General features: G+C 38.4%; 3 protein-coding genes across 3 annotated transcripts; all 3 read right to left on the bottom strand.

Annotated features, from left to right (window-relative positions):
* Positions 235–3,568, bottom strand: LOC18587751. Its single transcript, XM_018128477.1, has 3 exons — positions 1,369–3,568; positions 1,004–1,251; positions 235–670 (listed from the first exon to the last, which is right to left on the bottom strand). The coding sequence occupies exons 1-2, from the start codon at positions 3,389–3,391 to the stop codon at positions 1,103–1,105; spliced, it is 2,172 nt and encodes a 723-aa protein (XP_017983966.1). The 5' UTR covers positions 3,392–3,568; the 3' UTR covers positions 235–670; positions 1,004–1,102.
* On the bottom strand, positions 4,412–7,676 carry LOC18587750 (LRR receptor-like serine/threonine-protein kinase GSO1). Its single transcript, XM_018126703.1, has 5 exons — positions 7,643–7,676; positions 7,354–7,428; positions 7,119–7,265; positions 6,875–7,021; positions 4,412–6,778 (listed from the first exon to the last, which is right to left on the bottom strand). The coding sequence occupies exons 1-5, from the start codon at positions 7,665–7,667 to the stop codon at positions 4,593–4,595; spliced, it is 2,580 nt and encodes an 859-aa protein (XP_017982192.1). The 5' UTR covers positions 7,668–7,676; the 3' UTR covers positions 4,412–4,592.
* On the bottom strand, positions 9,091–12,538 carry LOC18587749 (calcium uptake protein 1, mitochondrial). Its single transcript, XM_007011732.2, has 7 exons — positions 12,018–12,538; positions 11,870–11,937; positions 11,381–11,604; positions 11,201–11,284; positions 10,879–11,092; positions 10,083–10,379; positions 9,091–9,830 (listed from the first exon to the last, which is right to left on the bottom strand). Exons 1-7 carry the CDS (start codon positions 12,391–12,393, stop codon positions 9,615–9,617), a joined length of 1,479 nt encoding a protein of 492 aa, XP_007011794.2. The 5' UTR covers positions 12,394–12,538; the 3' UTR covers positions 9,091–9,614.

Below are 12,748 nucleotides of genomic sequence, written 5' to 3'. Positions count from 1 at the left end.
AATAGCTATTTAATTTAAAATAAAAATATCAATACTTGATTAAACGTAATAAATGTATAAAATTTATTTACATTTTTTAAAATAATTTAAGAATTTTTTCAAGTTTGGAACTTTGCTCTAATCTAACTCCACCTCCCTGTCAAGCACCATCTCTTCATTAAGGATTTTGCCTTCTTATTCTTTGCGGAAAATAGCAAAAACAAAAGGAAATGGAACTGCCATCAAAATTATCTATAAAATCAAATTCCAAATTTCACTGAATTCCACTCTGAAATATAACACATGAAAAACAAAGTATCAAGAATGCTACTAACTTGAATACCAAGAAAACATTCTTACACTGTATGAACAGCACAGAATATTACAAGCTACAACTGAGCAAACGAATAGAAATGTACAACAAATCGATGACCTACATGAATAACAAACATGGTGGTCTTGCAACCAATTATTACCCTTTGGAAATGAACCAATCAAATCATATACCACTATCCTCAAACTGTGAAAAATATCTCCCAAAAAAATGACAAAAAATGAATGACCAAACTGGCTACATGCCCAATCACAAACTGCACTTTCAATATGGAAACTAACTCTTGACAAACTTTTGCTCCTTGCTTCCGAATGCAACGAACGTGCCGGACAGAACAGTCCATAGACAAAAAGAGACCTGCAATTATGGAAAAGATCAAACGCGATATACGTCCTTAGTCCAATTAGCAGTATACATGGATTGAAAGGAATCATAAATCAAACGAGATTAAAGACCATGTAGCCAAGGAAAAGAAAAAAGGACAAATGATTGACTTAGAAGCCAGGACCCGTCTAAACCCACATATGTGAGTTCGGTTTGTGACTGATTAAAATGACTGGATCACATGCCATGTTAAAAACAGTTTCTTTTTTCATAAACGACTAGATCACACCAAAAATGATTAACAGTTAAAAGATTAAGGTAATCGTGGAAATTGCAGATAAACAAGCTGAACAGAATTAACCTTACCTATCATAGTAGCACACAAACACTGATCTTGGAAAATGAATTAAACAAAACTGACGGACTTGTCTAATGCCCCAAAAGAATACCCAATCAGCAGAAAACTTAAAGATGCTCCAAGACAGAATGAAGCTTTGGAGCCCGGCGACGGAACAATGGTTCTAGCCGGAATGATGGAACACCAATTTGCCACCTTTTCACATCATACATCTCATTCCATGCCTGTACGATCTCATCAATTTTGAATCCTAACCCTGCAATAAAATTAAGGGGATCAATTTTTCCTAATAAACAATTTTCCTAACGGCAACAGAAGTGACAACAAAACAGGTGCAATAAGAGAAGTTTACAGATGAATGCTTTGTATATACCTTTCAATGCAGTGTTGTTGGAACAGTGGTTCTTTATCATAACAGCTATATCTGTTGGAGAAGCTCCAGCAAGTTCAAATTTCTCAACTGCAACCTCCAAACATTCTTCCCAAGTTGGCAACCCAAGCTTGTACTCCACAACAGAACGCTCATAAAGCAAGGTACCCCATAACAGGTATATCTGTGAACTCATGTTCGCAGCCTGCTCAGCAGCTTCTTCAGCAGAGACATCTTTAAACAGCCCATCTAACCCCATTTTCTGCAAAAGGGCCTTATACTTATCAAATTTGGAGAGTCCATTCAGTCGTCGCTCCTCCATTTCCTCCCACATTTGCATACCCTTCTCCATGCTGTCCTCTGCCTTGTTATAAAGCTGCAGGACTTCCTGGGAAGGCCCAGTCTCTAGATCAATTTTGCTCCCAATTGCATGGTACCAACAGAGTTTTGCTTGCTCAAACTGCTGTTGCCCCAATGCAAGAAGACCTTCATAAAAATCAGGTTTAATTGTCAATGCTTCCTCATACCTCTTTGCTGCCAATACATATTCTTTCTGTGCCCACTCATATGCAGTCTTAATCTGCACCAGTACAGATTCTGTTGAACCATCTTCTGTAAAGAACACATGCTTCCTTGCCCTGGACATGTGAACATTTCCCCAATTGAATAATGCCAAAGCAGCCATCTCTTGGAACTTATCTGCAGCAATTTCAAAAAGCTCCTGTGCTTCTTCACTCGTGACAGCATCCTCCATTGCTTCCGAGTATAATTTCATCCCAAGTTCATGAAGATCCAAGTAAGAATCAGAATCAAACCCAACATGGTTCTTGAACAGTCGTGCAAACTGGACAATCCAATCCTCCACGCATGTTCCCTGGATAGCTTCTACACCATGATCTGCATTACCATTCCCAACAACATTACTCAATTTCTCTTCACTCTTGACGACCCCGTCTTTACTTACTCCTTCATAAGCTGGTTCCTGGTCAGGACTAACTTCAACTATATAGAACCTAAGCGATCCTCCTGAAACTCCACTAGATGATTCAGCCAACATAAGTTCATCTGTTGTAGTGATTGTAACCAAATCACCCTCTGGATCCCTGTATTTCACAAGAATACCCTTCAACCCAGGAAACCTATCCCGAACAATATCCCTCACCAATTTAATAGTACATTTGACAGGTAACTGCGCCCACCTAATATCCTCACCAAACACCAACTTCACCGTCTTTGTAATCACTGTTTCTTCCTTAACAGCCTTCTTCTCTTCCTCAATAGTCTTCATAACAATCTCTTCATCCTTAACAATACTAACCTTCTTCTCCTCCACAACGACCTTATCCTCCGCCTTCTTCTCTTCCTTCACCTTATCATCACTCTTTACATCTTTCTCAACTTTTTTCCCTTTGTTTTTCTTCTTCCTCAACTTCTCTTTCACCACTTTTCTCAACCGTGAAGCCCCGGAAGGCTCATTATTAAACAACCCAATTTCATTTTCATTAACAGTAACACCCTTCTCATCCATAGCCTTCTTAACACTCTCTAAAATCTCCAAAGCAGACAAATTATTTGGCTCAATAGTTAAAACATTATAAACATCCCTATAAGCTAAATCCAATCTATTCAAAGCTTCATAACACCTAGCTCTTTTCAACAAAGCTTTGCTATATTTAGGTGAAACCTCCAAAGCCAAATTGCATTCGTTAATGGCGCGTGGGTACTCTCCGAGACCCATCTGCATATAACAAGCAGCCATGTTGCTGCGTAAATAAGCGACATCGATGTGGTTCCTAGGGAGGAGGTTAAGAGCTTTTTCGTACTTCAACATCGCGCCTTCATGGTCGCGTTTTTGGAAGAGTTTATTACCTTCTTCTTTGAGCTCTTGAGACATGTTGATGAAGATCGCCGTGTCTTCATCGAAAGCTTTCGACGTTCGATCGGCAGCGGCCTTGTTTTGCCTGCTGGCCTCGATCGCTTTCTGGGCTGCTTCTTGAATCTTCTTCTTCCCCGTCGGCTTCCCCATTCGAACCAAAAAAATTTCAAACAAAATATTAACCGAAAAGGAAACAATCCGATAATAACAAAAAAGGAAAAAAAAAAAAGAACAAACGCTAATTTCGAAAGGGAATATTATCAGATGCGATGGCGTTTTCTGGCAGAAGAAATGAAAGAAGAGATTTTTTTTTCTTTTTTATATTTTTTTCATAATTTTTTTATTATTGTCTCTCTTAGGGTTTGCTTGTCGGGAAGAAAGGTCAACGCTTTGCGTAGGCGCTGGGGGGAATGGTGGGGTCACTTTCCAAGTTAGCGCGTTTAGTGGACCGTCCAATATTCTCGTGCAGTTGTCGTGGGTCTCTTTCTTTGGAAAGTCAGGGGTGAAAATGTGGAGTTTTTCTTTGTATATTGTTCTCTTTACAACCAAAGCCGACCAATGCCCAACTCACAAAAAAGTGGCTTTGTTGGAAAATGTCTTAGAAAAAAAGCCATGTCCTTTTTTTTTTTTTTCTTTTTCTGGTTTTTGGCAATTCCAAGGGGGCATATATCGCATTGGACCAAGGAAAAAAACAGGTTTGTTTTTAACATAAAAAGGAATTAAAAAGTTTTTTTTTTCTTTTTTCTTTTTTAAAATGGTCGTATTTTTATTTTTTATATTATAATTTTTTTTACTTCTTTCATATTAAAATATTGAATATTTATATTAAAAAATAAATTTTAATATAAATATATTAAAATCAATTTTTTTTTTAATTTTTGTTAAATTAAAAAAACGTTTAAAGAAGGAAGAAATATTTGCAGAACTAATTTGTCAGTTAAACTAAATTCTGTAGTTAGTATATAATTTGCTTCTTTTAGCTGGAAAAGGGGGAGATAAATTGGCTTATTATGGTCACTCTGAAGCTTTTTTACTTTTCCTTTATTGTTTGATAAGTTAAAGAAAGAATTAATTGGAGCTTTCCGATGCATCTAATGGCTGGTGATGATTTCAGATTTAAGATAGTATGGATGACAAATCTATTTGCTTCTTTGAAAAGAAGAAAATGGGTAAATGAATTTAGTATCAGATTATACTTCAATCAACAAAGGAACTAGATTTTACTGTAATTTTGGGATTGGAAATGGATGGTAATATCATCAATATATAGCCAGGATTTTACACATTTTTAGCTCTGGGTTTTGCTGGTAATGTGGTGGGCATTTTCTTTCTATAACAAGGATGGAGATTTCTAGCCATTCCGATTGGTGGACTTACAGAAACAAGTAGTGATGCAGGCATCAATCAGATGAAACCACTTCTTTCTCCAGTCCATGTTGATGTAGAGAGCAGCAATGAGCGTCACCACCACTGTTACGTAAGACACAAGGAAACTTAACCAGAAAGCCACCATCTCCATGAAACTGTTAGCTCCATGATCATCATGGCCGCCCGGTGATTCTTTCAGGGCTGAGTTACAGTCTTTCTTCAACACTAGCCCACAAAGAAAAGGATTTCCCTCGTAGCTGGTTTCCAGGAAGGTATCAAAGTGCGGTTTGTCAGGTATTTTGCCGGATAAATTGTTGTAAGCTACAGAGAAATATCCCAGCGCGTTCAGCTCTGTGAGCTGCTCAGGAATTGGTCCAGTCAACTTGTTGTGAGATAGGTCCAAGCTTTCTATGTCCTTCAGACCTGAAAAGTTTGTTGGGATTGAACCACTCAATTCATTATGTGAAATATCCAGTGCAAGAATCAGCTTCAGATGCCCCATTTCAGGTGGTATTCTGCCTGTCAGTTTGTTCCAAGAAAGATCAATTCCAGTCATGTTGTATAGAAAGTTGTTCCTGTAGAAGTCAGACCTGTTCTTGGTTGTGAACTCAGCAGAGGCTATTTCATAACCTACAGGGTTAGCATAAGAAGGCCTTTGAGATAACTTTACATAGCTGGTTTGATATGAATAGGCTGGCAACTCTTGATCAAAATGCAAGGAAATAGATAAGCGAAATTTTCCGGAACGAAAATCTATTTTGAACGGTATCTTGTTCAAGCAAGATGGAATAGGACCTGAGAGATTATTGTGAGAAAGATCTAGTATGGTCATCATGGAACACTGACACAACGCAGCAGGGATTCTTCCTTCCAACTGGTTTTCTTTCAGGAGAAGAATGCTCAAACTGAGATTGGAAATCCAACTGGGAATACTTCCTGTCAGGGAGTTGTTTCTGATGTCTAAAATCACTAAAGATGAGCTTCCAGAGAAGGATTTTGATATTGATCCTGTGAGCTTATTGTCATACAAGTGTACTCGAAGAAGGGATTTTGGGCTAAAGCAAGATGGGATGGAGCCTGAGAGATCGTTTTGTGAAAGATCTAGAATTTCAATGCCCTCAAGTGAACAGAACTCAACAGGAATTGGTCCTTCAAGGTGATTCCCGGCCATCAAAAGTGTTTGCAAATCAATCAAATTTCCCATCCAAGTTGGCAGCTTACCTGATAAGGAGTTGTGACTAACATCTAGTGTCTTCAGAGCTGAGCTGTTAAGCAAACTATCTGGGATTTTTCCACGAAAGAGATTCCCATTTAAACGCAGAATTTCTAAGCTGGTCAGATTAGAAAGCTTTGGAAACATTTGGCCTGTAAGATGGTTTTTTGACAATAGGAGAGCATGTAAAGAGAAGCAACCTAAGACCAAGCTATCAGGTATGTCTCCTGAGAATTCATTGACTGACAGGTCCAAAACAAGCAGAGTTTTCATGTCACCAAACGAAGAAGGTATGCCGCCTTTGAAGGAATTCTTTGACAGATTCAGAAATTTCAGGTTTGGGAGATAGACACTAATGTTTGATGGGATATATCCTTGAAGCTGATTATTGGAGATATCAACTACTGAGATGAACGTGCTAGGACAAGATGGAAGAGGAAATTGGCCTTTGAAAGAATTATTTTTAAAATGTAGTCCTTCTATCCTTGTATTATTCTCCATCAACCAAGTAGGAAAATCTCCGTCCAAGTTGTTATTGGAGAGATCAATCACTCTAAGATCATATTGGTAAGAAAGAAATTTCAACAAGGATCCTTTATCAACTGAACAGCTTGCAAGACGGAGGATCTTCAGCTGGAAGCGTGGAACCCACATATGATCATCGATTTCAACCACTGATCCATTGTTATTACAGATAAGTTCAACGACCTCAAGCCTTGAATGGTTAGCAAATGAGGAAAATGAGGCCAAACTTTGGAATTCATTGTGAGAAAGGGAAAGAAACTCAAGGGAAACGAGGCTAGAGATGAAAGATGAACTAATGTTCCCCGAAAACCTGTTCCTAGAGATATCCAAAACTCGAAGGGATGTCAAGGTTTCGATGCAAGGAGGCATTGTGCCTGTGAAACTGTTATAACTGATATCCAACTCTTCAAGATTCTTAAGTTTGCACAAGCCTGCCAAAATTGTCAGAAAACAAAATCAATAATAGTAAATAACTGTTAAACTTAATCCAACGAAAGCAAATCGTTTTGAAGTACAACTAGGGTTACCTAGTGAATGCAGGGTGCCATTGAGACTATTTTCTCGCAAGGATAAGCCTTTGAGAGATTTCATTTGCTCCAAAACCTGAAGAAAACTGCTGTTAAGATGACTGGAAGAGACATCCAAGACCTCCAAGTTTCTCAAACTGTTTAGCTCTAGAAAAAAAGGAAAGAAACAATCAAGATATGAGTAAACATTGATGGTTGGAAGGGGATGAAGAACTAATAATGAACTCCACGTAGTTGCGCATACCTTGAACAGTAATGGATCCTTCCAAGGAGTTTTCATTGAGATAAAGCTTCTTCAGCGAATGGAGATTCCCGAGTGATTGTAAAGTATTCATGTTGAGCTCACACGAGTTTAGATTTAGGACTTTCAGTTTGCTCATATTTCTAAGACCTGAATTAGAAATCAGCTAAACCACAGTTTGACTAGGAAAACATTAAGTGCAAGACAGAATAACATCATAAACATTGGGTTGGTGTACCTTGAATCTCCATGAAGCTTTCTAACGGATTATTACTCAAGTCCAACTCCTCCAAGTTACGCAGAGCAGCCAGTTCTTCAAAGAACAATAATCATCAGCAAAGTTACATGACAAGAGTCTACTTCTCCGGAGTAATTTTCTAAAGAAGTGAAAAGGGTTCCTGGAGACAGAGTATATGAAGAGAAGAATGAAAAATACCTTGGAAATGAGTCGCTCTCCGGAGTAATTTTCTAAAGAAGTGAAAAGGGTTCCTGGAGACAGAGTATATGAAGAGAAGAATGAAAAATACCTTGGAAATGAGTCGCTCCGGTCATTACATTGGAAGCCAGAGATTGCTCCAACATGTACAAGAATGCTGTCATTAAAGTAGCTCTCGCTCAAATCAAGGAATCTCAGCTTGTTCAGTTTAGACAATCTTTCAAAGCCTGTTGAACAACTGAATATTTAAACCTCATTCCAATCTCACGGCAGAAAATCAGAATACTGAAATGATAAACTTAAAAAAGAAAGTTTCTTGTACCATCATTATCAACCAAACCAGAAAACATGTTTGAAGACAAGTTGAGGAAAGCCAGTTCTTTAAATGGAAGAAACAGGGAGGCGTTGAGATACACATCTTCAAATACTTCCATGGGATCCCATGAGCTGTTGAGAAAAAGCTTACTCACTCGTTGCGTCGCCTTGTCACACACCACATTTTCCCAATCACAACAGTCACCATCATCATCCTCCTCCCAAGAAGGAGGAGCATAGCTTTCGTCCGGATAGAAAGATGCTTTGAGGTCCAAAAGAGCAAACCTCTCTTCCTCATGGCAACCAAAGCAATATTTGTAATCATTAAACTGCACCAAGACCAAACAAAGCCAGAACCGGAAAACCCACTTCATGGTTTGAAAATATCTGTCGGTTGCTGCAGCTGAGAAAGAAGATAATCTTTTTTCTGACAGTAGGATTAGTTTATAAAGTGTCTCAAAGTCTTTAGGTGCTGGTTTCAAATTCTCCATTAGTCCATGATTGTATTAATTATATAGACAGAGATGGCCAACAGCTAAAGAGAATATTCAGACCATTTGTTTCCTTAATTTCTTGATAATTATCAGCTCACTGTAAAAAGGCTGATCGGATGATCTTCAATCAATCTCTAGCAGAGACTTGGTATAAGCTTAGACAAGGAGTCGTCGGAGCATTAACTAGAAAATGACGACAAGCTTGCAGTGAATTTCAAGGGTAGGCCGACAGTAGAAGGAGAGGTTTTACAGTTAGAAAACACGACCCCGATAATTAATTCCACACAAAGAGAAGTAAGTCAAAGCATTCCTACTTACTTCTTCGGTTCCTAGGAAGAAGGAAGAAGACACATTGACCTTATCTTCTTTGTTTGTTTAAAAGAGAACGGGGTGTTTTTACTGTAAGTAATATCGTATGGTCGAGCTTCTAAGTTAACTTCAAAATCCGCAAAACAACAAAAGCAAAGAAGTCAACCACGCGTAGAAACCATACATTCTAGTCTTTGCCAAGAACTGACTACTCAACATTGTCTCCATATTCTTGAACAAGAATGGGTTACAATCTATCAAAGCTATATTCAAAGGCTTGGACTGGTATGCCCAGCGTCCAGGAAATTTCTTATGCATGTTTACATCTTACAACTGGCATCAACAATTAGCAATTTCCTTGTGGACAAGTAGAATCATTAACCCAGAAAAAAATGGAAAAAGATGAACAATTGTGCAAGCATACTCTTTCAAAGATGAATACTTATTCACTAAAACAATATTTACACAGTATAAGAAACAACTATACAGATTTGTGGTCTGCAGTAACGTGTAAAGGGGAAGGACCAAAAAAAAGGGGTTATAAACTGCATGAAAGGGCATACAAGGATTCGATATCATATCAACCCATGAGACAAGTCTATGCCAGGGAATATACATCATTTGTTAGCCATCCACCTCAACTTGTACAAACTTCTTATCACGATTTTGCAACAGCTTCTGATCACAAGGGATACTGATGACTAAATAGCAATCCAGATGTACCCAGATCAGCTAAGAAACAAACTGAGGCAGTTAATAGATCAGTTCTAGCCACAAGGTTAAGTAACCGATAATGCCTTGATAAGTTAACTGACAGCTATTTTCCCAGCTTCAAATCACAAGCACATTCCATAGTTGCAATGGAAGTCGGCTGATAACAGGTTCAACCTTTCGGAAAGATATCAGAAGCTTCTCCGTTGATGGAAATCCTATTGTGGAGACAGATTATGAGATCACCCGCCCAATGGAGCTATTATTTGAACAGTTCCAGCAGCAAGATAAAAGTCCCAAGATTCCTGACTCTACAGGTTGAGCAATATCCCTTTCTCTTTTAAGTAAAACTCTAACAAACTCATCTGAGCTTAAATGCCCATCGCGATTGGAGTCAAACACATGGAAAATGATCTCAACAACATTGTCAGTAAGATCTATGCCACAGACCTGTATATGAAGAGATTACGTCATCATGATGTTTACTTTGAAAATTCCGACATTTAGCAATTATTATACATGGCAGGTTATTAAAATAAAAAACTAAATGGAAAGGTTTCTTATCAAGAAAAAGGGAAAGAATACCCAAAAAAATGATGAAACAGGGTAAGAAAATGAAAAGATGTATTATATGAATTCTAAAATGCAAAGTTATAACTGGTCAAAAAAGAAAAAACAAATCATAAACAACAAAAGACTTACATGAGATGCTGCTCGTTTGAAGTCGTCCTTTGTCAATAGGCCATTTATTTTCCCATAACTAAAAAGAGCCAAAGAAAATGGCTGCAATTTTCTACGTAGCTCAGCAAAATGTTTGAATTCATCCAAATTAATTCGAATCTCCCTAAGCTGTGGCTCATCATTTAATTCATCAACCTGCTCAAGCAGCCTGCTTAAATGACTCATATCAGCAGAAGCAACCATGGATAATGCAAAATCCTTGGCTGATATGGTTCCTCGGCCTTTGTAGTCATAATGATCAAACTCCAATCTCAGCATCTACAGAATAAAATAAACATCACTTTGAATATGACAATCATCAAAATTTCTTTATGTGTGGGAGAAAGAGAAAAAGGGTAAAAAGGTAAAACGCCGAAGATAAGAACAGACATTCAGTGCAATTTGCCATGCATTACAAGCATTCTATAAGTTAAAGGATCAATTTGATAAAAAAAATTCAACTCCTTCAACCATTAAAGAAAAAAAAAAGATGTATAGAAAATGCTTTTATTTTTTGTAAGGAATTTTTGGCTCACTCTTAACAGTTAACACCTATTACTCATGCTAGAAGAAAAAGCTCCAAGTTTCTCAAAACTTGGTATATGATGGACAAAAAGTCCCATGCCAAGTTAACCATGAACCATCCACGATAACCATACACATATTTTTGGGGAATGACACCAACATCAGACACAGTATAAGGACTAAAGACATGCAATCCACAAACATTATAAGAAAATGATTTCAATTTTGTCAGACTTGGGAGAAGGGGGCTCACCTCATCCTGCAATTTTTGCAAAAATTCAACAAATTTATCATGTTGTAGGCGAGCCTTTCCATCTTTGCCAAAAAAGTGCTCCACCAGACCTCCATTCTCCACAGACCCAGTAACTTTCAACCCAATGCGAAGTCCATCGCTATGGACTGCCCCTTGTCTATTATTAGCTCGCATCAAAGCCATCACTTTCTTAAATTCTTCCTTATCAATCTCCCTATGTACAGATATTTACAGTCAAATTACTAACATGTTAAGATAAAAAGGTAAGGGGAGCAAGACAGCTATTTCAAGAATATTCTCAACTAGATATAGAAATACAAACCCACTGTTGTCGACATCAAACATTTTGAATGCGGTAGAGAAGCTTGACTGAGGGATGCTGAGTAATGTAACAAAAAAGATATACCTGTTCCAAAGAAATTATTCAGACCTGTACCATCCAAATAAAGAAGAAAAAGTACATGAAAGTGTCTATTTAAATTGCCAGATATTGGTCACTTACTCTTTGAAAGATATAAGTCCATCACTGTTCGTATCAAAAAGCATGAAAAATTCTGAAGGATCACAACGTAGTTCACCAGGACTCCTTTCCCCTGACAAATAACCATCTCTAACGAGGTTGGATTCTGAAGGAGGAAAAACAGGAACAACTGCTCGCATCAGATCAGCCGGTCTCATGAGTAATTCCCCTTCCGGAGTTCGAAAAGAGGCAAAATACACAAAAACCTGCAAGCATAGAGATGCTATGAGGTAAATAACGAAACATTCATACGATACCTTATCAATACCAAACAAATATTACTAACTCAATGCAAAAAGTTGCGGGGAGTAAATTATGAATCTAAAACAAAAAGGATTGCAAGAACAAACATTATAAATAATCTGAAGGAAATAAACCCAAGATTTTCACCAATCAAATAAAGTCAACTACTTAGCAGTTAGAATTATGAGAAAGGTTACAGTTTTTTTCAACAAATATTCAGTAATTTACCTTTTCCGGTGGACTCCGCAATCTCAACCGCTTCTCATAGTTAAAGAAAACTTTTCTCCTATGCACCTCTGCGACGCTTAAAATGTAAATAAAAATACCAAAAAATATGTTTAACAATTAAAAAAGAAATTAGAACAACAGTAATAACCTCCGAAGATGAACTTCGAGCTGTAGTCAGGGAGGGCCAGTTTACGAAACGCGCTTCTCGAACCATCAACGGTGGATTCAGCAGTGGCCGTCGACCACTCAGCGAAAGACAAAAAGGGTTTCTTCAAGAAAGCAGATCTCCAATCCGAACCCGAGGTTGAGTACCAGTAGACTAATCCTAAGCTCGAACCAACCGCGATCCCCGAGATCCATTTCACGAAAGAGCTGGCAACGGAATCTTTTCGATCATCGGAGTCGATTTTTGAAGCGTTGATCGGAGGCAGCGACGAGAATTGGCGGGTCCGGAGTCGTTGTTGGATCAGGAAGAGACGGTCCGCCGACGGCGAGGATCGTCTGAGAGAGGTCAAGGAAGACATGGTTGTTGGGTGGTGAGAATTTTTCCGGCGTTTCCGAAGGCGGAGAGGGTAAGGGAGAGAGGTATCAGAGTCAAATACAAAGTGGAAAAATGGTTGAGATGGATGGATCGAGGATTTTTGGAGAATTTTATTGAATAAGGGAAACGCTGGTAGTTACTTTTAGTTGGAACAAAGGAGGCCTGAGCCAACGAAAAATCCGACAACCTGAGGCATCGAAGCTCTTTTTCCTGTTCAAGCTCGAGCCCAACCCCGATGGATACTTGGGCCTTGGCCTGACATGGCAGTGGGCATTTGCAGCTGAACAAGGAAAGGAGCATAACTCTATAATGCAATGAGCCCACATTTGCTGCTGCTG

The sequence above is a fragment of the Theobroma cacao genome, chromosome 9 (assembly GCF_000208745.1).
Source record: "Theobroma cacao cultivar B97-61/B2 chromosome 9, Criollo_cocoa_genome_V2, whole genome shotgun sequence".
NCBI classification, from domain to species: domain Eukaryota; kingdom Viridiplantae; phylum Streptophyta; class Magnoliopsida; order Malvales; family Malvaceae; genus Theobroma; species Theobroma cacao.
The sequence above is the reverse complement of the archived record's forward strand: the minus strand, read 5'-3'. Positions and strand labels throughout refer to the sequence as shown.

Bases quoted from the DNA above. Each gene is read 5' to 3' on its own strand.
- LOC18587749 (XM_007011732.2), bottom strand. From the start codon at position 12,393: ATGTCTTCCTTGACCTCTCTCAGACGATCCTCGCCGTCGGCGGACCGT. The intron at 11,093-11,200 runs GTTTGTATTTCT...ATCTGTACATAG, and splicing joins TTTGATGTCGACAACAGTGG to GGAGATTGATAAGGAAGAAT. The intron at 9,831-10,082 runs GTAAGTCTTTTG...CTTCATATACAG, and splicing joins TCAAACGAGCAGCATCTCAT to GTCTGTGGCATAGATCTTAC.
- LOC18587751 (XM_018128477.1), bottom strand. From the start codon at position 3,391: ATGGGGAAGCCGACGGGGAAGAAGAAGATTCAAGAAGCAGCCCAGAAA. The intron at 1,252-1,368 runs GTATATACAAAG...ATTTTATTGCAG, and splicing joins CAACAACACTGCATTGAAAG to GGTTAGGATTCAAAATTGAT.
- LOC18587750 (XM_018126703.1), bottom strand. From the start codon at position 7,667: ATGACCGGAGCGACTCATTTCCAAG. The intron at 7,429-7,642 runs GTATTTTTCATT...TGTTCTTTGAAG, and splicing joins CGGAGCGACTCATTTCCAAG to AACTGGCTGCTCTGCGTAAC. The intron at 6,779-6,874 runs GTAACCCTAGTT...CAATTTTGGCAG, and splicing joins TGGCACCCTGCATTCACTAG to GCTTGTGCAAACTTAAGAAT.